At 34.5% G+C, this 24,363-nt stretch overlaps 1 protein-coding gene across 2 annotated transcripts in view; it reads right to left on the bottom strand.

Moving 5' to 3' along the window:
- Positions 1–394: 394 nt before the first annotated feature.
- Positions 395–24,363, bottom strand: part of TTC8 (tetratricopeptide repeat domain 8) — a 36,503-nt gene continuing 12,534 nt past the window's right edge. For both annotated transcript variants that reach the window (XM_031593114.2, XM_090141491.1), the window contains exons 4-15: positions 23,126–23,189; positions 22,814–22,973; positions 21,863–21,952; positions 19,045–19,089; positions 13,282–13,367; positions 11,535–11,622; positions 8,975–9,085; positions 6,872–7,011; positions 5,418–5,592; positions 4,043–4,165; positions 2,685–2,768; positions 395–1,070 (exon numbers count right to left, since the gene is read on the bottom strand). In XM_031593114.2, the coding sequence (XP_031448974.1) occupies positions 954–1,070; positions 2,685–2,768; positions 4,043–4,165; positions 5,418–5,592; positions 6,872–7,011; positions 8,975–9,085; positions 11,535–11,622; positions 13,282–13,367; positions 19,045–19,089; positions 21,863–21,952; positions 22,814–22,973; positions 23,126–23,189 (1,283 nt within the window). In that variant the 3' untranslated portion in view covers positions 395–953. The remainder of the gene's footprint in view (positions 1,071–2,684; positions 2,769–4,042; positions 4,166–5,417; positions 5,593–6,871; positions 7,012–8,974; positions 9,086–11,534; positions 11,623–13,281; positions 13,368–19,044; positions 19,090–21,862; positions 21,953–22,813; positions 22,974–23,125; positions 23,190–24,363) is intronic.

Below are 24,363 nucleotides of genomic sequence, written 5' to 3'. Positions count from 1 at the left end.
TGGAAAGACATAAGTACAGTGGATCAAAGGATGGAGGTTCCTTATAAATTCTTCCTCTTTAGCAAAAAGTAAAATCTCATTTAAATAATGACAACTGGCAACTAAAGTTCTGTTTTAATTGGCTTGTGAGAATATTCTGACAGTACCAGGGTAGGGGGAGCACAGGTAACCACCCAATCAATGTTTTGTTCCCGACTGTTAGTATGGTATTAGCAAGGTTCTTACATATCTTTTTTCCTCACTAAAATGAAGATTAAGCTCTCTTCTAGGTAGAGAGGAATACATATTTTGCTTAGTACCACTTCTTCTGTATTTCAAACTGCTTTACAGCCTCTGACTCTTACTTTCAAGGTAATGAGGATGTAATTTTAACTTACATAAGTAAAAGAGACAAACCATAGAAACTGGAATTTATTTAAGTCATAAAGTACAACAAGGAATATAAGAACTTCTGTTTTCCCTCCATACCCAAAACCACAATTTTGCTTACCATAGCGTTGAAACTTAACATGCAGTAAGAAAGTATAGAAAGTATATTATCAAAACCAAGTCTGGAGACTAGTTATGAAGTATTCTTATTCTGTGAGGCTCAACAGATTGTCACACAACAATATATAAAAACGTTTTTTTCTGCAGAAAACTCAGAAAAAATATCTTCAGAAATGTTTATTAATATTAAATACAGACTTATTTGTTAATAGATAACTATTTGAAAGTTTTCATACTGGCAACATTCTGCCACTTCTGTGTTCTTGGTTGTATGTAAGTGAAACATGTTTTCTAGCTGTTTTAAGATAACAGAAGCTAAAACAGACTCCCAAACCTTTCCTGCCACTCTAAGTAGCACAGTGTTTGCAACAGGAATGGATTAAGTAAGGTTTCCCTACTTTGAATAAAATGTATGGAACTTTAGAGAACTTTAAGCAGATTTTACACGTTCAAAAAATACATTATCAGAGCATAGCAAAGCGCTCTTTTAGTTGTTTGATGAGTTGTTGCGTATCAACGTGGCCTGGAAATGCTTCCTCTGACTTCTGAGCAGCCATGTAACTCCTCTGAAAATCTCCAATCTGTAAGATACACAAAATAATTTTGTAAATACAAGCATGACAACATTTGCATCATACATTTTGTGCAGTACATTTCTAATGCTCACAAATATTGAAACGTAATCACCTATGTTGGTTCTGAGTGTGACCTCATACTTACTACAAGGGGTGACGAGAAAAAGACAGAAGTGTGATGATTTATTTATTTATTTTTAATGGGAGGGGTGCACCAAAACAGTAGCTTCATATCCTACCTGACTTGGAGGAAAGATAACAGGGTACACTATGCTCACTACTTAAAGTGAGAAGGAATAAAAAGGGAAAGACCTGATTTTAAATTTTGTTGAAGTGCTGTCTTATAAATAGAGAAATGAGAGTGCCAATGTGGCACCTGCAAAGGTCACAACCCCGTGCGACTTCCTGCTTCCTCACAGAGAGATGGGGATAGCATCAGAGAACTAATTAGGTATATGTTACTCCTTTGCTGTTTTTAGAACTATGTTTGCACACTGTTTCCAAATTTGTTTTTTTTTTTTCCTAAATAGCCAGCAGTTTTTTGGATGAGGGAAGTGCATGTAAGGACAGCATCTTAGAAAGTGAGTTCAGAAGAAAAAAAACCAACAAATGTTTGGGATCCCATCTGGAAAAAGCGATAGCTTCTGGATGGGAAGTGAGACCTTTGTTGCCTGTGTGTCAGTCTACACACAGCTTTGGTATGTCAGTAATTCTCTGAAGAGAAGAAAAACAGTCCAGGCCAGAGATTTCTGTCTTGTAAACCATCCCTTACACTGGATCTGTTATCACACTTCATTAACAGCTAGATGATCTTGCCATCTGTCTCCTCCTACAACCAATGCAGTTCTTCTGGGCAAAAAAATACATAACAACATTTGCAAACTAGGATTTACTCCTTTATCAGTAATTATAGAATGCAATTATTATAAACAGTCTTCCATTTCACAATGAAGATATGTTTACAAATTAATGAGTTATCCTCTCCTTGATGCGTGTACTTAAGTATCTGTAGAAGTTGTGCTGCTACACAAATGGACTCATAACAGAATCTTAAAGTTGTAGGCTCAAGCCAAGGAGTATTTTTTTTCCTTCCAATTTTAGGAAATTTTGGGACGAGTTTCTCTTTATTGGTGGTACTGTCAGACTGTTAATTCAGTGTCTGAGACCTCATTATGAATAAAATATCAGCACACAAAATTCAGTGGTCATAAATCTGAAGCAGACATTCCATTTGAGATCACTAAAATAGGATTTTAATAACCAGTATTCTTTCAATAATTACTGATAAATCATTTGATACTATTTCAGTTCACATTCTGAAAAAGTTATGGACTGTAAAGATGTGGAATTATTAATGGATCGTTCATCTTCCAGACATATTTATAGAATTACAGTTACTCTGTAGCTAGTTGGCTACTCTTGACAGCAAATATCTGAACGACTGCTTTTACACAAACCTTCTGGGTATTAAAATGAAAATGTAACTTAAGTTTTATCTTGAGGTTATGCATTTTGTTTTCTCTTATCCTACCTATTTAGAAAGAAAAAAGTACTAACGATAAAAAACCCTACCCCACAGAGTTTCAATTTTTAGATTTTAAGGGTAGGACAGAGCCTTACCTTCTCTGAGAGTACTGCAAAATTAAAGTGGGGCTCATACATATGAGGTGCTAAATAAGAAGCAGTCTGCAGCAAAGCTCTTGCCTGGGTACAGAAAGAAACAAAAATGTTAAAAAATCTGTGAGGGTAGGGAGGGTGGGTAACAAGGATCTAATGCAATCTTCATAATTCTTGAAAGAAATAATTCAGAGTTCTCTTTTATTAGGCCTTAATAGATTCCCAAATGACCATGCATTCTGTTTTGCACAGCCTAAATTGCCTATACATTTTGAAGAATATGGTAAATAGTTTCTCCCATGAAAGAAAGAAAGAAAAAGATCTTTGGGCCTAGGATGTACTTTTAAACAAATCACTGAGGGAATATGAAGCTGTAAAACTTGACTCTGATTACTACTGAACAATCTACTTGCTTGAGTCAGTCCTTTTTCTGACCAGCAAAACAATGGTAAAAACTAATAAAAAATTAGGTATTGGAGCATGCATTTTCATGCCATAAATTCAACAGAAAATTTGGATCAACTTCTGAACACATTCACTGTAACACGGAGAATGTGGAAATTTATCACATTTTTTAAAAACAATGATAAGTTTCCACTGTAAAGTGGAAAGGTAGAGAGCATAGAATTCATTAAGACTCCCTCAGTCCAGCAACTCTGAGCACACGCATGCAATAACATCATGAAACAAAATAAATTCATAGACAAGCATAAATGTCTTCATATTTTTTTCTATACTTTTTGTTCTGAACGATCCTAATTTTTATTATGCACGTGATGCAAGAAGAAAATTGAAAATTTTAAGCTAAAAAATGAAATACAAAACATTCGATTACAGTGTAAAGGCTCTCTAGTCCTAGAATGACTTCTTGTGCAATGGATAGAAGTTCTACCTAGGATTTAAATGTCAGTAGTATGACTGAATATGAACTGAAAGCAAAACTGAACTTCATCTGTCACTGAAAACATCCAGTGCTGGGCTCATTTCCATGGTGACTGCCAGCCTACCTGAATAAAGCTAACTTCAAAATGATTTGCTCCTAAAAAAATGTATTTTAAAAAGTCATTATATTATACTATATTGTAGCTCCCCAGTGTCTACATGTACCCCATGTACTTGCCCCCAGGCAGAAAGGTTAAAATAGTCCGCAGTAGTTCTGTTCGACAAACAGATACTATCTATCACTGTATGTGTATAAAAGTTATTGCTTTCAGCCAACTATGTTTGTCAATTACACAGCTAATTGCAAAATAACATAGCATATCCACTTTAAGTAAAATGAGCCACCAACTTTCCTGACGTGTTTCTAGTATAAGCAGGCCAGAGGAAGCATTCTGCTTAGGTACATCTTTAACACCAACCTGTTCAATGTGGCCTTTTTGCATTTCCAACACAGCCAAGTTGTTGTAAGCTTCTGCATAGTCGTTATTGTTGACTAAGGTCAGTTTGAAACACTGGTAAGCCAGATTCAGGTCTCCTATCCCCTAAAAGTAAGATTGCATTTTAATTTGTGAAAATACTGGAAACAACATGCATCTGTTTTGCTGTCTTGGTTATCTTTTTCATCTATATGTACTACCATGAAGTGCAAATTACAATGAAAACATGCTGATCAGAACCATGTGTGCTTTCTTCCCAGAGATTTGCTTCTCATTCTTTATCCAGACAGCATTGTTCCTCTCCAGGACAAATTTCTATGCTTCAAGTGAGATTCAGTTCATCCAATTTAACTTTTAGATGACAAGAGTATCATCTAAAGACCATGCAATATGATACCTTTTATAACAAGGTAAGGAAAATAGAAATGTCTCCAGGCAAAAAATCATCCTGCTTCTCAGTCTCTTCATGGATTAAAAAAAAAGCCATATAAAGCTACTTATTACAAGATAGAAAAAGGGAGATTAATCTCTTTGTATGGAGCCACTGACTGCTTTAATGCTCTAGTTTTAGGACAAGACTGATACAGCATCAGGTTAAATCTTCTAAGTGAAAAAGGCTGAAAAATACATGCATGCCAGTTCAGATTTTGGTGTTTTAGGCAGTATAAATTAATATGTTTATCCTAGTTATTGTACAAACAAGAAGAGCAGCTGAGTTTCTCTCTGACTTAAGTTAAACAGTAATCAGCATTTGGACAGACCCTGTAAGGGAAAGCTAACAAAAACATTACTTTAGTAACCCTATTCTGGGCAGATAAACAGATATCTAACACAACTTCTGGCAGAAGTCAGTCAGCACTTAATGCAAATTAGTGCACAAACTTAACAAATTTTATTACATAATTACAAAATACTTCTGTTGCCTACCATAAGAGGATAACATGCCTCCTCAGCTACCCACTGCTCAGCATTTTTTATGACCAGAAAATCAATCTAATGCTTTATGTCACATAAGTTACAGCCCAGAGAAAAATATCTTGAATGCAATTTTTTGTTGGACTAGCCCCTAAGGGCTGGGACGTATTGCAAATTTTCAGACAGAATGGAAGGCTGAAGATGGTTGGGAGGGAGTGTCTTTTAGCAGGAATGAATTCTATTCTGTGATCACATACAAAACTTTCTTTGCCTCCTCTTCTCTCCTGAAATGCAAATAAACCCTTAGTTAAGTCTGTACTGTACTTTATCCATGACAATATCAGCTTTCATATTTCAAAGTAGGACAATGTTTCCTTCCAAGCTATTTTCCCGTTTCTGTAAAATAATACTTTTTCAGAAGGATTGTTAGTATTTTTCATACCACAGCCACGTGTCCCAAGTTGTACCACACATCTGCTGTCTCCTCTTCATTTTCAGCCAAAAACAGCGCACGTTCAAATGAAGTTAGTGTCATATCATACTGCTGGGCATAGAAGCAACAGAGGCCCAGATTGTTAAAAAGCTGGTAGTTATAAACACCCATCTGCAGGAGCCGTCTAGATTGAAAGAAAATATTAATTTCTTTTTAAGATCAGTTTAAAATATGAGTTTTATTCTAAATGACAAAATTATCTTCTCCTTACTCCCTATTCCAAGAGTGTGGTAACCATGTAAGTTAACTTTATTTTGTGCTCTCAGATAATTTTGTTGTATTCCAACACTTGGTTAAGGTTTCATGAAGGGCAGTGCAGAGCATTTCTGGTTAGTAGAATTAGAGCTGTACAAAACAGTCTTCATGAAAATTAGATAAGTTCTGGCATTTTGACAGCATCACATGATCTGACTTTACTGTAAAACAGAGCTGTACACAGATTTTCTCCATTTCCTCTTTCCAGTCCCCTAACCTCAATCAGACTGTAATTTTCTCCAGCAACTCTTCAGGCTTCAAATTTTTGCTTCATTCCTATCCTATCCTATCCTAAAACGCCACTTTAATCAGTACCACTGCGTCTAGTATATGAATCTACACTGATCTTACTTTTGAAACATAAGTCAAGTTTTGATTCAAATTGATTTTGTCTTTTAGGATAGAGATGTTTTATAAAATTCAGCTGATTAACATTTATAGGGAAAACAGGTATGCTAAGTGGGCCGGGGTTTAAGAGGGCCGCTGTCATCGGTATCACTATGAGTTTCTAAACTTAAAGCATAAAGCAGCTCAGGTACACCAGACATGACATAGCAGTGCTTGTACTGACTTCAGTCTGCTCTTAGACTTAGGAATATGAGTCAGACTCCTTTGCAATTTGGCCGTATTAAAATAAAAAAACCAGGCATTGTTTAAATGTCTTTTTATTACTTGCAGCAAAACACAAGGGAACCCCAGTCCACATTCAAGTAAGAGGTTTTGTGGTCACAACTACCCATGCCTTCAGGTGGAGTTTTTCAAAGCCCTCTCCTTCTCCAAAGGCTCAATAGGAAGCCCATATGCTTCCTGAAAGCAAATGAAGTTGAGAGTAAGGTACAATGTTCTTAAACTGCCTCATGTTGTGAGAGACCATTTCTAGTTTACTAATCAAACAATCAGTGATTTAAATAACCTCTTGATACCTCTACAAGCTTCATGTGCAGCAATGAGAAATTTTTGAGAGAGATGTAATTATCACTGGCAGAGAAGACATGTAAATTAGTGAGCTGATTTTATGGTGATCTTTGTCCAAAACTTTATCAATGTCAATCTCTTAGCATTCTCGTTTTACTGTCAGCATTACAAAAGCCAACCCTATCAACCTTCTATGTATCCAGTTCCTCCTCCCTCCCCACAAGAATAGATACCTATAGAACCGCAGAGCTATCTCAGGTTGGTCTGAGTAAAAACGGTTACTGCCGATGCATGCTATTGCTTCCACGTGAGTATTGTCTTGTTTTAAGACCTCTTTATAGTACTCTGCAGCTGAAGATATATCGTTCATTTCCTATATAAGGGGGGAAAATCAGATTAATTCTACTCTTATCAGCAATTTTTATGGTAAAACTTACCAAAATGTCTATCTACTGAGTGTTTTGTCTACTGTGCTCTGTCCTGCACAGTACTTGAGATTAATACTGTATGCTTTTACAGTTCACTAATTGTACAATGCTAAATCACTGATCAGCAACTTCTGAAGTGACACACATCTATGAGAAGAATGCATTTATCAGTACTAGCTTTACTTGGCATACTTCTATGCCATTGGTACAAAAAAGATATTTTTTAGGAAGAAAGACTGGCCATAAGCTCAGCATGCACAGTGGGTATTTGCTAGATTTTGTACAACACCTTAAGATACATGGTACTGTCCAGCCAATTTCCCAGTATGAAATCATACAGAAAACTTATTTTCCCTGACAGTGTCTCCATTATTTTCAGTGTCTTCTAAGTCAACTCATGAATTGCTTTGAACATAAATGAAAGTATAATTGTATATGAAGAATTAATACGTGCCTTTGAAAACACAGAAATCATGGATTTATTACTGAAACTTGGACTTGCTAGGATATGTCAGTTAAGAGAACTATATTTTATTTCAAAATATGCTTGATATATGCTAGTTGGCAAATGAATCAGGGTGGATTCTTTGCTGTAAACAACATTACTGTTTCTGAGGAATGCAAGTCACCACAGGACCTTGTTCCATATTAGAAGAAAATAAAGTGGTTAAAAACACACTTTTTTGTTTAGAGAGGAATAGTTTCTACCTGTGTGCTGTAGATAGATTGTACTTTCAATCTGGAGAAAGAACAAACTTTTATTTAACCTTAGCAGCACATTTAGCCATTAAAAATGTATTTCCTGCCATTAAAGGAAACACTACTAAAGCTGTTCCTGTACAAATAATGCTTTTTTAAAAACCAAATAAGGTCCATAACTCTTTCTGTAACCAGAAAATAGTGGCAGAGAAAAGAAAAGTTCTGATTAAGATGCCTGATGCATATATTCCATTTATGACTGTGTAGCAAGAACAGCCCTCTGCTGCAGTACAAATCTTTGCAAATAAAGCTGTAATCCTGCACTCAGGTGTCAGTGTAAAACCTATATCTTGTCAACTGCAGGCTTCTCTTTAATAATTCCTTAAAGGGTTATGCAATGTTATGTATATGGTTCTGCAAAATCATATCCATATTAAAAACTGTTTAACAATTCAGAAAGAAATGCTTCCAAAATTATGCAGATGTTTTCTTCCTTGCTGAAGGACAAAAAGGATTTAATATGAAAATGGATTAATGCTTAGGGGTTAGATGAAAATGATGAGAATAGCAAAGAATGCCAAATATGAATGTAGAAAAAAGAAAACCTCATGACTTTGCTTTAAATGTTGGTTTGGGAATATAATCATTAAGTCCACTACGTAACATGAAGATACACATTTAAAAATGCAAAATACATGGTTACCAAGCTAAACTGAAACAACTACTTTAAAACTAATCCGAATTAAAATAACAACTATTTCCATAACTAAGAAACATGTTCCAACTGTCCTCACCAGCTTAAGAAGTCAACTGTGACTTATGGGACAATAAAGACAACCCTTATCAATAGGCTGCTTAATCCTGCCAGCAGGCTGTTGGTGACTTAAGCAGTTTTAGTCCAATTTAAAATACTTGTAGATGAGCTAGACCTAGATACGTGGACAACATCTGGAACACTTGACTTAATGTGGTTTTACTTCTGCACATCTGAACAAGGGAAAATAAGATCTCACTGTTGTAATGAACCACTGAAATAAATGTCCAAGACTCCCTTGATGCTACTTCGGAATCTTAGATTATATTTTTGCATTAATTATACTGTAGATCAGTGTACTTAATTTCTGATGTCTTTACACTTATATTCAACTGCTGGCTCTTTTACTTGCTTGGGCAGCTAACCTTGGCCACAATTACATGCTGTACACATACCTCGTAGATTCTGGCAATTCCACAAATAAGAGTCACTTCTCCTGGAAATCGTTCTAATCCTTGCTTAAAAAGGTTTACTGCTGTTAGAGGCTGATCCAAACGCAAATACACCTAAGAAAATAAAGTGTATAAAAAAGTCAAACGCCCTTTTATACTCATTCTCCTGTTCTACAAGGGAGGTTAAGTGGAAGGAATGAATCCTCCCACATTAGCTGAGATTGTGGATAACATTACAAAAATAAGGCAGGTAATACTGAATAAAGATAAAATAGATGAATTAATATATTGATAAAATAGGCTAATTAAGATAATTAAATTTGAATGTGTATCATCTAGACATTCTTAATTAACCTGGACATTACTAATAAACAAAAAAAAGTTATCACCATATCAAAATAATAAAACTTTAACACTGAGGTGCGCGTATTACCTTGAACATTTTCATGTTTAATATAGTTTTAAAAATGTATATTTGGGCTTGAAAGTACTGCATATTCAGGTTGATAGTGCTGAAATAACAAAGTATTTTACTTAGTCTAATTAGACTGCACTGCACCAGGCAGTGATGCTGTCAGACTTCCTTACTGCTCTGCCAGCTTTTCCTCTCATAAATAATAAAATCCCTTAGCAGCAAGAAAGCATTTCTGTCCTTGTGATTTTGGCTTCTATGCTGATTATGACCAGATGTGATAAGGATAACTTTGTGTGATAATTAGAGGATGTCAATATGATAGGGGCCACCTCTGCAGCAGTCTGAGACTACAAATCTAAAGCCTTCCTGTTGCGGGATATCTTAAAAAGCAGCTACAGCAAAGGAAACCCTCCTCACTACTCACTTTGAGAAACTAGATGATTACAGTGACTTATCTGTCTCCCACTGAGTTTGAGTGCTCCTGATGGAAAAAGATCACATTTAATAATGATACTTGACATACCTGAAATTTTAGTAAGCTGGAAGTTTTGTTTATTTGTTTGCATGTTTGCTTTTTGGCCTAATCTAGCTATGAAGCTATCTTCATATTCTTAGAATAAGAACTATTAAAAAGAGGAGATAAACTCCATAAGATATGTTCCTTTTAAAAAATCTTTTTATCTTTGTTTATAAATTATGTTTTATCTTTTACCCTGGTATAAAAATCCTATTCCCAGCCACTCTGGGTCATGAAATAGTTTGTAACTTCTCAACAATCTTGACTTGTTTTAATGGTCTTTACTTTTTTAGTTTTCTATCTTTTAACTTTTCTTTCATAAATTACATTTCAAAGGAGAGTTAGCTTTCAGGAAAACTTAAAATAGAACTAACAAACTCTTGCTAACTGTTGTTATAGAGAATGTAACAAGAAAACTAACAGGGAGTGTGGTATTGGTCAGTGTACACTGAACTTAAGGTAATCCTATTAGTTTTTTAATGGCTGCTTAACTCAAGATTAATCTTCTCAGTATTGTCAGATCAAGATAGAACTCAGTCCTACTCTATTGCCTGTCCATCCACAGTCACTAACTCATGTTGTGTGATCCCTTCTACTTGAGCTAGCTGGTCTATGGAGTGGGAAGTAGAAGTTCAAACCTACATGAGCTAGTGGTGTGAGAAAGTGGTACACATCTCCCATAATAAATCACTGTTTGTTAGCCCAATCCAATGTTAGTTGGATCATTCTCTGTAGATAATGTATTTTGCAGAATGACTCCTGTTAGTGATACAATTCTAAAACGACTAAGGCTTAATGAATAAACTAACTCAACTCAAACTGCTGTACTGAAGATTCATCTTCAGATATAAATGGTAATTTACATACTAAAAGTAAACAGCTCAAGAAATACAAAGGTACAGCAGGTATCATAATATGAATATCTAAATTATCTACTGCTAATGAGGATTTGTGGATAGATTTGAGACAGCTGCCTTGACAAGAGCTGACAGCAAAACTGATTTCATCTCTTTTTAGGACTAGAGGAAGAAAAATGCAGGTTTAGTTTCTCAGAGGCAATCTCACTTTGAATGTCTTGTAAAATGCTTAGAGTCTGATGTGTGTGAGATCTGCAAATAAGTAATTCTGAGGCTCAGCTGTGCTATTTGCTTTCTTAAGGATTTTAATGCCTTTATTTCAGCAGAACATTCTCTGCTTCAAGGTCTCTGACTGCTTTCTTTAAGCTCAGTTTGTTTTGATTTTGCTTGTGAAACTATGATTTTGATCTTCACTCTTCACTTACTGATTTACTCCATTAGTTTCCTAGGAGACCATGGATAGCTACACTATTCCTCATACTGAAACTCCAATAATTATTTAGCTGTGTAATCCTCACTGGACTTCAGAGCAAAGAACAGAGTAAGGTACCAGAAGTGATTTTTTTTCATCAAATCTGGAAGGTTCAAAATCTTTTTCAAACTATAGATTTCAATTTCAACTGTAAGCATCTTTTGCTTACACATGTCTATGTGGAGATCATACACTAGAAACTCAATGGTGTTATCAAGCTCAATACTCAGCTTTTCTGGTGTACGGACTTGTCAGAGATAAGTTGGAATTTCAATTCACTCTGAAATAAGCAAATGACTTACTTTTGCCAAATACAAGATTGTATCAACCATGTCCTGTTGCTTGAGAGCTGATTTGAATTGTTTTTCAGCTTCTCGATATAATCCTAACCTAAAGAGACAACAGAGAGATGTAGAAGGTTGTTGAGGGTTTTTTTGTTTTTCTTTTTTAAATAAAAGCTTATTAATTAATAAAGCAGGGCACACTAAACCAAAAAGGAATTGCCCAAAACCATACTTTAAGGTCATGCAAACAAAACTTATGCTTATGAATAACTTATGAATATATTGAGATTTTAAAATTCAAAATTATGAAAAAGGCAAATTCCTGACATCACAATTCTATGAAAGACAAAAATAAGTGATCCTGGTTGTTTGATATAAGTGCACCTTGAATGACTGTAAAAAATATTTTTGACAACATATGAAGTTAACATTCTTTTAGTATTAGTCATTCATTGCTCTTTCTTGAAAAAAAAAACCCAAAAACCATAGATATTCCTGTCATGAAAATTAATATTACTAAATTAGAACATTATCAGTCTTTTTTCATCTACAGTCGCTGTATGTTTCCCAGTGAATACAGAGAACCCTACTTAGCATTTTTAATCTTACTAACAATAGTTCTCTCTTCTCATTTATGTAAATACTCTTAAAAATAATGCATAGTCCATGTGAAACCTACTGCTTTGTAAATAGCAGTGGAGACTTCTACTACTTTGGATAGATAATAGAAAGGACAGTAGGACATTGCTTGCTGTTCTTTTTACACAGGTTTGCAGAGGAACGTGAGAATTTCTGGGTCTTGTACAAGTCCCCAGATGGCAATGTATTCTGGCTGTATATTGTTAATAATAACAGTATAATAACATTGTTTCTGGTTTCCATCTTCTGGAACAAACACAACAGTGGCCCAATCTTCTCAGTTGCCATCATCTCATTATAATCCTGCATTTCTACTCCTTGGGTCTTCCTGCCCAATACAAAGCTGTCTTGTTTAATTGTTAATTCTTTCATAACCCACAATCATTCTATCTACATTTGCTCTCCTTAAGCTTTCTTTTAAAATATTTCAATATTTTTCAGTTTGTCTTTTGGACGCACAGCCACAGTTTCTTTGCCCTGGCAAGTTCCCTTACTCTCCCAGTTCCTCATCAGCAAACACTTTCTCCTAGAAATGATGAAACATCTGTTGCTGATATTAAAAATCTTTAACGTGCATTGAATAACAAAACAAAATGCTGTATTGTAAGCTACACCACAGCTTTGTCTTAAGTTCATGCAAATCGCTTTCTCCTGGGGGAAGGCATGTGCCAGTGTTGCTGTGTGCCAGCTGTTCCTGCGTGCCAGCTCTGAGGCCTTGCATCTTTGGAACTACCTGGTATTTCTCAGATAATGCATCCCTGGCAGACACCGGTTAACCCTGGTATTTCATTTTTTATTAATTCATCAATCAAAAAAATTCATTGCCAGTTATATTTCTCAAGTCAATATTCTAACGTTCATTCTGTTAATAGTTTTGTTTACTTACTGACTCTTCAAACAATGACTTCAAAAAACTTTAATGAAATTGAAGCTGCAAATAATTTAGTTATTTAAAGGTACTCAATACTGGCTCTTTTACCTTCAGCAGCAGACCACAATCTCCTTGTATTAAAGTACAGACCTTTCTAATTAAAAAACACTGAACTATTTTTGACTCTTCAGCACACAGCAGCTCAGATCCTGCACTTTCACTCACTGATCACTGAAGAAATGAACAACGGCTTACCTATAGAAGCACTTCCCAATCTGGACTTTCCACCACCAGTCCTTGAATTGTGCATGTTCAGTGGCAAGGGCTGCCAAATCTAGAGCCTTCCAAAACAAACCCATCATCTTAACATTAATATCTTCAGTGTTTACATAGAGAAAAAGAAACACGAAGTGAACAACATAAAAACTTTTATAAAGAGTAAAAAACTGAACAAACAGTCCTGGTAAACCTGAGGTGAGTGCACAGATTTGTTTTCTGTTTTTACAGTTTGTTGCATAAAGTAGCTGAAAGGATAACTTTTTTCCTAATAGTTTCTGGTAGTGCAAGGAGAAAATAAGAAATTAATTTGATTAGAGTCCTAAATTGCAGCTTCAGAACTCCAGACTTCCCTTCTTGGTTCATGAGAAGTTGTTGAAAACAAGTAGAAATATACTAAAGAAATTGTTCTGCCAGTTTGAAATACTACAAAAATTGTCATCTCATTGCTAATATCAGGCTGCCTCAACTTCTTGGAACTCTCAGATTATGTAAATAATAATTACACAATAGTAAAAATAGATAAATAGTCTCCAGAAATAGCTACTGATAAGGGTGGAACTCTAGGATCTCTTCTACCTGGTATACTGGAAACACCAATACATTAATCAATGTGCTGTCATTGGCCATCATAGACAGAATCTGTGGCTTTTTGTGTTTTAGCTATCATTTCTAGACTTCTCTTAAACTGATGTTTTCTGTACCAAGAGCTACCAGAAAGCAAATATTATATATTTAATTTATATATATATAAATTCCAGTTTTACTGAGACTATATCAAGGTAACACAATGTGCTTTTTGTTTTAGGAATAGTCCTAAAAGCTTTAAAGCAGTAAATTTATAACAAAGGAATTATTTTCTCTGTTTTAATGAGCATTTTATAGATCACAGAGAGAAGAAACTAGATGTCTGTTACAAATAATGCAGAAGAATTCTGTGCACCGCTCAACTTGTTGCACAGAAAGCAATAGTTGCCAGGAAAAAATTGTCAAATACTTGAAACACAACAGAGTCTAATTTAGTGACACCTGCCTTTGGGCTTGATTCCTGTTTTTTTGCTAGCTGAAGCTGAAGTAGTCCACAGAATGGCAGTCAGTGGAACTGTATCAACTTAAACATGTTGCTCTCTTCTTGCCTCTGTGAAAGAGAATATTTTGTAGCAATTTGGTTTAAGGATTTGCTCTGATAGTGTCCTCAAGCTGAGAGACAGTAGTCAATCTCAGCTTCTGTGACAGGAGGGAGAAAACTGAGGAAGGCTTACACCCCTGAAGTCACTATTTTTTTCAGGTATGTGGCATCTAGAAGTCCTCGGATGGCAGAGATTATCTTTGCTGCCTTCTGTGCTGCAAATTGCACAACTGGACTCCTGGACTACAGCTACATAGGGGAAAAACTTGCTTCAAGAAAAAAAATCACGCTTTCTTTCTAGACAAATACTTTCAATTGAAGGTATATAAACAATTCTATACCGGTATGCTTCACTGGGAAAATTCTGGAAAGCACCTGAGTTTTCAAATTTGTAAAGAATGTGTGCGTCTGTCAGGTACCACGCCTGTTTCATACAGGCCACAAGCAGTCACATAAAAGAATATATATATATATATATATATAAGAATAAGTATATATATATATATTCCTATAAATAACATACTTTAAAGAGCCTTCCTTAGAGCGCTCTGGTGACAAGGATTCAAGGAGAAGGCCTGAATTTCAAACAGCCATCCCTTCTGTAGCTACACATTCAGCTTTCTTTCTGGTACGCTAATTATTTCTGAAAACTATTTTATGCAAGGCTAGCAATTCTGGCTGCTATTGGAAAGCAGGAACTAAGACTGCTTCAGGCATAGTAGACCATAACAAGAGTACTTTTGCTGTTAGTGCAGATCTTGGAATCTTACTGTGATCTTATTACTAGCATCAAGAAACAAAGCACAACTTTATTCTGAAATTAGTTTCTGAAACTCAGTAAGTCCTGTTTTTATACTTTTCTGTTAAGGAAATGGGAAAGGAGTAGGAATATCCTATTCCTGATCTTTTAAATGTAATCACAAAACCCACAAATATTATCAACATTTCTGCAGTGTTTGCCAAAAAAGACTATGCATATTAGCGTTACCTACTTTCAAGGATTTTCACTTGTAATGTATGTAGCAGGGGGGAAAAAAAAGGAAAAAAAAAAAAAAAGGATTGTCCAAACAGTTTTAATTAATTTTAGGATAGAGTTACAAACTAATATATATCATCTGGGAATACTGGTCAACTGAGACTGTGACTCTTAGAGCACTTAGCATATTTATTCATGAATGCAGGAGTCTCTATCATCAACAGCCTTAATCCTGGGAGGTCTTTCATGCTATATTTAGCACGATTCTGAGACTTCAAAGTCTAAATTTAAGACTAATTTTTTTTTTATTTTTTTTAATTAAAATTTTTTAATTTTTAATTTTTTTTAATGATTATTCTCCTTAACTAAACTGTGCTATATTACTACAGTCCTATAAGCTGTATTATACTATGGTATTGCAAAATTAAATCAGTAAACATATATTTATTTCAAACTCAGTAATTTCATTCATGGCATTGTGCATGCATCAAGAAATTATATATATGGAAACAATAGGAGGCATCTATTGCTTCTTTCACATGCTGTTGGATAGAAACAATTCTCCCAGCAATTGTTATTGACTAAATTCTTACTTGCAGGCAAACTGACACAGAATAATCTAGAAGAGAGCTGAGTAAATTACATCAACCATGGTCAATTTAAAACAATTTATTTTGATGAGTGTCTTCTGAAATTCTGTGGTTTGTAAATCTTACATAATTCTATTATAAATAGATTTCTATCGGAGTGTATAAACTTCAAATTATTACAAAGAACAAGAGTGTATCACAGGTCTTAAGTTCTGGACCCAAGGATATATTGTACATTCTTTGTTCTGCCTCAGGACAAAATGTAATGTTATCATCATCTACCTATGAACAGTGCTAGGATACAGTGTCACAGCCTACTGTTGAAATAAGTAGAAGCTGAACTATTTCTGGACAAGTCTTTTAAACTGCTCTGCTCTTACTGCAGAATAAATTTAGAAATACTCAAGGAATATAGAAAGCCTGTGTCTTCAAAATAGAACAAGTAAAGAACAATAATGGATAGGGTAATAGGAGGGTTTTCGGAGAAGTATTTAATCTCTCATTAAGGTAGATAAAAGAATTTTGAATGCATTTTCATGTGCTGAATAAGCTCACTGCTCTTCTTCCTTCCCCCAAGTTATGACAATTGATAGATTACAGATATATTTACCGTTAATTTAAACTGAGTTCCTAGAGTTATTTGTGCGGTTGAATGCACACTGATTAATGATATTCCCAACTGAAATTGCCATGATATTTTTTTTTCTTTCTATAGACTGGTTGAATACTAACAGAAGCAAAATAATAGAACTGCTGCCCTTGCTTTTTAAAATAATAATGCAGTTGAAAACACATTGTTCCAGATCAGCAGGGTGACAAAGGAACATACCCTTAATGTTACTTTTGTGTTTTATTTGTAAAACTGCAGGAAATCATCTTTAAATTCTAGCCATGCAGATAGACTGCTAGTAGAGGCTCTTCCATCGCTGCAGTCAGACTGAGCCAATTTCCCAGGGTTTGATTTAAGCTCTTTCTAAGCTTTTTCATCTCATCTTATGCAGAAAGCTGTTTTTTCCTAAGATGCAAGAAATATCATTGAATGTTGGATGATCAAGTCAGATTCCAGTCAACTTTTAAACCATTAACATGTCTACTGAATCCAAAATGATCACAATCTTTTCAGGGAGAAGGGAGAAAACGAATCAGTGAAATGTCTTTGTTAGCAAGGGTGAATAAACAGTGACACAGCTGAGTTAAAACAAAAATTATTTATTTTTCAGTTCATGAAAATTTCACGCAGATGAGATTCAAAAGGAAGGAAGGACAGCTTGGAGAACTGAACTGCATTGAAAATAGTAAGAAGAAAGTGCAGAACAGAAGAGAAATAGATTCAAGCATGAGTAAGCAAACTGAACAGTCCCAAAAAAACTTTAGTAAAACCCATTGCAAACTAAAGGCACCTTGTACTGTGAACTTAGACGTATTTTTTTTCATGGACAAGATGCTATCATTAACCAAAAGTGTCAAGCTCTCTATCATTATACAATAAATAGTGGTGACTAAGCTGACACTGACACTTCTTTGCTTTAAGATTTATTGAAATGGCTAGGGTGCATATAAAACCACAGTCGAAACTTTTCTTATAAGTCAGTCAGTAATCCTGGACTCTCAGCAGAGATTTCAAAGCACATGCAGTAGAATTCTTGTAAGAGCATTTTTTTTGAGTGTTTGGAAAATTACTTGCATTATATGAAATTATCTGACCAGACTAAGGATCCTTCAAGTATGTGTTACATTCTGTGACTAATTCTTAGTGAACAGAGTTCCAACTAACAAACAAAGAGTGTTCTAATTATTAGAGGAATAAAAAACAGGCCCTTGATGTTGATTATGAGAATATGTAAATGCTAACTTCAGTTTCTCTCTGATGTATCTGACAATTGCACTTACTGGTTCAACCACATTTTGGATTAACAGTGCATTGCAATTCAATCCTCTTAGAAAAATGCTATGCAATAAATTGACAGTGTACCACTAGAATCATTTGATACTAGATTAAAAGCTCCACACAGCAGTACATTTGGAATTGATTCTGATCTGCACTGTCAACAACAAAATATATTTGTATGTTATTAACTGCGGAAAATGACAGTATCAAAGATGTAGCATTGGTGTTTAACTTCATATCTAATCGCACACCAGTTAGGAGTCCAGCAGAATGCACTATTGACACTAGCAATTCTCTGATAGAAACTTCAAGCAGAAATTTTGATTCTATTTCAACTCGATGCATATATCCAATAGAGTACGGAAATATTCTGACACTTTATTTATTCAGTAAGCTAATTACTTCCCTGGATAAGCTGCCAAAAAAATTCTGCAACCTTTATTTTTGAAAGCTTAAACAATATGTTTTCAAATTTGTTCTTCCAACTCCGTGCAACAACATATGAAGAACAGCAAAAGAAAATTTTTGGACAGCGTAAGAGGCAAACTATATCATTAGAAAACTTATGGAGAAAAAAATGTTATAGACAATGCTATGGACAATACACTCTTTCCGTTGAGACTACAGAACACCTCAATGCTATGGAATTACGTTTCTAACAGAAGTGTCCAAACTTCTATTGATATTTTATTTTTCTGTAGTTAATACATTTCATTTCCACACACTCAAATGCATAAGCAACAATCTCAGTGTCTTGAAATGTCAAACAATACTCATGACAATAACTAGCAACTTGTACTTCATCAGATATTTTCACCTTCTTTTTGTAATAGGCTATCTATGTCCTTAATGTCAGGCATTGAATGCTCTGAATCTTCTAGACAGTTCAATAACCTGATGTGTACTACTGCTCAGTGAAATCATTAAGTATGGGAATCTTACCATATTGATAGATAAGGGATCTAATTTTACAATATTAGAATATTCTGATTTTCAAAAAATAATTAAAAAAAAGGAATAATCAATATCTTGGTATTTGCACTTCTGTATTAAGATATGATGCACAACCTGGATCCTTAGTTTGTTCGAATAGAATACTAAAAGAAATAACAGAATGATACTTAATAAAAACGGAACATGGAATATGTGAATTACTCACATTTTTAACGTCATTTTCATGATGAAAAATATATTCAAACAGTGCCTGTCAGAAGAATATTTAAAACAGTTATATTTGAAGGTATAAGATAATAAATGTTATCTAAAAGTAATTCAGAAACTTGATTACATCAGGTAGAAAATATTTCTTTGTGCAAGGAACTATGTTTATACATTTCAGCAGCTGAAATATACATTTCACTAAGACCTGAACAGACAAAATTTGTTGATGTGCTACATTGTCATTACAGGAAATTAATTTAACTTTAACTTGCTCCAAGAGATCAGCATTTTTAAGCTTTGGTCCTTAAAACAAAAACTAAAGCTGAGCATTACATGTCCTAAGAAAAAAAACCAACACCAACACTCTATAAGCTATGAAATCTGGGGATCTGTAAAAGAAAAAATGCCTTTTTATTCATAAATGATAAATGCTAACGATATCACATTTCTGAAATTCATACACACCATAATCATAACAAAGCTTAAAATAGTAACACATTTCTTGTGCTATGCTAACTGCTAGTAATACTACAACAATTGCATTTCTGCTTCATTTTTGATTAGCCCTTTATAAAACTAAATGGTTAGTACTACCTTCTAGCTGTTCTAAACTGGAACACTAAGAAGAACATAACAGGTAACAGAGTTGGTATTTAAAGTGAATATAATGATGTTGGAAGAAACTAGATTTCTAAAGGGATTCTTGAAGCCAGAAATGTAGTGAGGCAGAAATGACTGAGTAGTGTGATTTTTTTAAAAACTGACCCTTCTGAGCATGTAAATCTCAGGCCTCAATTGCTGCTCATAGTATCCATTAAAACAAAAACCTAAACTTCCCTAGATGAAAATGTTAGCCCAGATCCACTGTCAGGAAACTAAATTACAAATAAGTTGTCACGTCTGGTGAGGAAGTAAACCACAACTTTTCTTCTACTTCTGTTCAGATGATCAAAAGAAAGTAAAGAATGATTACTAAAAATGCAATTACAGGAAAATTAGAATGGACATTTATTTATAAGGTGAATAGAAGTAAAAATAGCAAAAGAATAGAAAATTAAGAAGTAGTAGCACACCTCCTCTACTAGTTCAATAATAAGGAAAAAAATCAGCAAGAGTAAATCTAAAAGTGAATAAGATGGTACTTTCTTGGATGGCTGGCATGAGGAATTTACTGTGGCTATCTATATACATGACCTTCAAAAGGATTTAAATGACTCAACATTTACGTAGATAAAAATAACTAGAATTATCTTAGCAACTCTATTAAAAAACCAAAAGCTAAAGAAGATAAAACTTCCTGTTTCCTAGCAGAAACCAACTGCTAACTAAGATTTAATAGCAGTTCTCTCTGGGGACAGGTGGTAAGTCCTACATCTAATATGGCGTTTCCTGCAATAATCCTTAATTGGGCTGATTCTAGCTACAGGCAGAGACAAGTGACTTAGCAAACTTTGTTTGTCCATTCCTTTATACTTAAAAAACTAGGAAGACATAGACAAGCAATTTAAAAATAGATATTTTAATTTTAAAAGAGATTATACATATACTTTCCAAACATAAGGAAGGAGTATATAGGAGAAGTAAATACCAACATGAATACAAAGACTAGCTGTGTGAATTTAAGAACTGGAAGATTTTTTGTTATCTTGCACCTCAGAGAGGTGACAGCTCAAAGAGTTTTAAAACTTCAATCAATGATACTCAACACAAAAGTACAGTCTGTAGTCTCACCTCCTGCTTTAGCCTTAATGCTGTCTTATTCAGTTAAAAAAAAGTTATAAATCCATGTAGATCCAAATTTAAACTTAGATCTTACATTCTGTGTGAAACATTAATGTCATAATGTATTAGCTTCGTAATACTGATAAGTACACTTGCTGCCTATGGATGTTTCCATGAGGACTGTTGATTTATATTTTTTGGCTTAAGCTTCTTTTCACATGAAATTGAAGGACAGAGTTACTTCATCTTCCCAGAAAATGCCAATTTAAAAATTGTTAAAAATATCTGTTTTGCATTCTTGAGAGCTGTTGCTAAGAATAAATACTTTGTCTGAAAGCTAACCTACGTACTTAAATAGTATACACATTTATCAAAGAAAAAATAAAACCTAGCTGTCTTTAAGAAGATCTAAGCTTAATTTCCTAAAGACATATCTTGTGTTCCTTAATCCTTCCAGGTTTCTTACATTCTCCCTATTCTATAAACTCTAGTGGGTTAAGAATAATATGGGTGCTGAGTGATTGCTAAAAAGAGCATAACTGAACAAAAGACCTCCAGTTTCTTCCAAAATGGAAAAGAACTGGATTGTAGCTGCCCGCAGTGGAGATTATAGATTGCAACTCTTTCGTTATTTACCAAGACTAGAAATTACTATCTAAATACTAGAAATTACTGGAAGCAGCTTGAGAAAGCAAATGAATTGGTAACCACGTATGAAAACATTAACTAATGTTTTAGAATGGGGAAGCTAATTTAGGAGTATTCTGCTGTGTTTTTTTCCTCTTGACTCCTTTTTAGTTGCACTTCATCACTCATATAGTCACAGTTCAAGGCAAAATACTATTAGAGTATTTTATTCTATCCAACTGTTTTTACCAGCCTATACTTTTAACAATATTGCTTCACACATATTTTCAATTTCAAGCCTGCTAACCACTGCCAGAGCATAAAAGATAAGTAAGATACAATTTTTCTTGGTTTTACATTTTGAACAAAGTTCTTTATTGTTTCCCCAATCCCATGTACAGCTTCATAAGAATGATGCCAGAAAATTAGAAACAGATATCACAGCAATAACCAAAATAGTTACATACCTTTGCCAGTTCGGGTTTTTGAGCATACTTTGATAAATTCAGTCGAGACACATTTATGAAAGGGCCATCTGGATTTGTTATCATTGAAGCCTGAAGGGAAGAAACAGGCTTTTAAGTGGGAAGAACCCCTACACTTTTCCAGAAATTTCTGAAAATATTAGGAATATACCAAAAAGATGAAAAACAATGCAGTTGTAGATGTATTCTTCTGCTTTATGATAGGGATTCTTCTTCGTGATTTTCATCTTTTCTGAAAGTCAAGAATCTGACTCCTATACACTCCTTGAAAAAGGTTGCATGAACTACATTCTGGAATTACCTTTTACACCCCTCTCTTCACTACTTCCACAGTGTGCCAAGGCATGTAGCTTGCACAGTTATATGGACTGAAGTCAGGTGAGATACGAAACAAAAAAAATCTTCCAGAAAGGTTTAAGGAGATCAGTTCATACTCATAGTGAGAATTTGTAAATAATATGATGTTACTTGGTATTAAACATTCATGCCAGTTGCAGTGTATTAATTTGGCCAATAGATCAGAATCAAACTAAAATACTTTATTTTCTTTATCTGATAAAGTGGTAGATATTGAGAGATTAGTAATTGCTTTGTAGTAAACTAAAAAAATTGGAGGTTTCAACATGCTTATGGCAAAGTCATGCTATAGTCCCTTTACTAATCTTTAGTGAATAATTGGTCTCACAAAACTTGTAAATTTGTAGATTTCTGTTAACTTTTGTGAACCTGTGGATTGATGTACATTTTGTTTATGAACAGACTAGCAAACTAATGAGGTAATATTTCTACACTTGACTTTGGAAACAATTTACATAAAAATGTGACGTCCTTCAAACTTGATTTTAGATGCAGCTTTATTTCAAATACAAAGTCATTTTTCCCAGATACAATGATCAAGAAAGCTGTCTTTCTAAGAACAGTCCGCCAACTTACCGTTCCTAGCCTGACATATCTCCCAGAAGCACTACTGATTGGACGAGCTGTTAGAGCTGTTCGAGGTGTTTTTATAGCCTGTTCCATAGTACTTGGCCGTCCACTTTGTGTACTTGGTCTCACAAATCCTGTAATAGGTCTTCCTGACTGAGTTACTGGCCTGAAGATATTAAGCACATTATACTCATGTCAACTGGAATTTACTGATAGAGAGTTTAAGCACTTATATCTGAAATATTTCATTTTTAGAAGCTAAATTTAGGATTTGCTTATGTACAACTGATCACATTAAAAAAAAGATAAATCACATACCTAACCGCTGGGCTGGGGCCTCCACCTTGGCTAGTTCCAGGGAGCTTCAAAGATGTTCCTGGTCCTATAAAATAAGAGCACTGCTCACTTCAACTTAGATACTGCACTCTTGTCCAAGGGTCTTTAAAAAATGCCTATGTCTTACAATAAATGGAAAATTTCCTTGCTCAAACTGGGTAGTCATAGCACTAGAGAAGGAAGACAAGAAGAAACAAACTGCACAATCAGTAAATTGTTAGATTATTGCAAGAAACATGCCATCATGAACATAGGAAAAAGTAATATTCTGTATACTACTCCTCTAGTTCTGTCTTTCATCCTTTTTCTTCAGATGTGAAGTATGTGCTGTTCCTCTTTACTTTTCCTAAAGAAATGCTGTCAATTTCAAATTACTCTTCTTTAGTACCTGTACAACATTCATTTTATTAGTTTAAGTTATTATTTGAACCCTTCTCCTCAGGGAAGGCAGGCAATTTTGTCACTGTACACATACTACAGACTGTCCTCTCAAGAAGAACATCTCAGAATAGCATTTAAGAAATAAAGACTATTGGAATTATAAGATCAAGCTATTTTAAAAGGTTTATTTTTTGCCTGGGGCTAGAATAACACATGGACTTGATTAACTAAGGCAAAAGCCTTCAGCTACAGGGCAGGCCTTCTCACAACTTCTAATGTTTTGACAGTAGATAATTAAAAATTACTATATCATGAATATAGATTTTCCATCACCTTTATTGATATGCTATTATAATTTTTTATAGCCTCCTGTAAGAATATCTAAGACTTGATTTTAAAAATCTGGTTAAAAGCGTGGTATGATATATACGTTTGCTGGTGTGTCCACTGCTTTGTTAACATGTACAGAAGGAAAAGAGATTAATGTTAAAAAAGGCAGTTCTTGACAAATCATCTATTTATTATCTATGTACTTATGAACAGCTCTAATTTCAAACATTTCAAAGAATTGAAGTTATACTGATATGTAGACAGTTTCTTGACTTCATTTTTTCACCAGTATGAAACCTCACATCTGCCCTTTTTTTCATTCTTCTCTCTTTCTCGCATCTTCAGGATGTAATTACCTCTGAAACACTAGCATTTCACTGTTCAAACAAAAAGATAGACTTGTCCAAACAGATAACCTTTAACTCAATCTAAATACTTTCTAGTTTTCTTAAGCCAGGCTGACATCAAGCATTTCTGCCTGTCATCTTGCAATAGTCACTGGTAGTGGT

The sequence above is a fragment of the Phasianus colchicus genome, chromosome 5 (assembly GCF_987193195.1).
Source record: "Phasianus colchicus chromosome 5, bPhaCol1.hap1.1, whole genome shotgun sequence".
Taxonomy (NCBI): Eukaryota; Metazoa; Chordata; class Aves; order Galliformes; family Phasianidae; genus Phasianus; species Phasianus colchicus.
The sequence above is the reverse complement of the archived record's forward strand: the minus strand, read 5'-3'. Positions and strand labels throughout refer to the sequence as shown.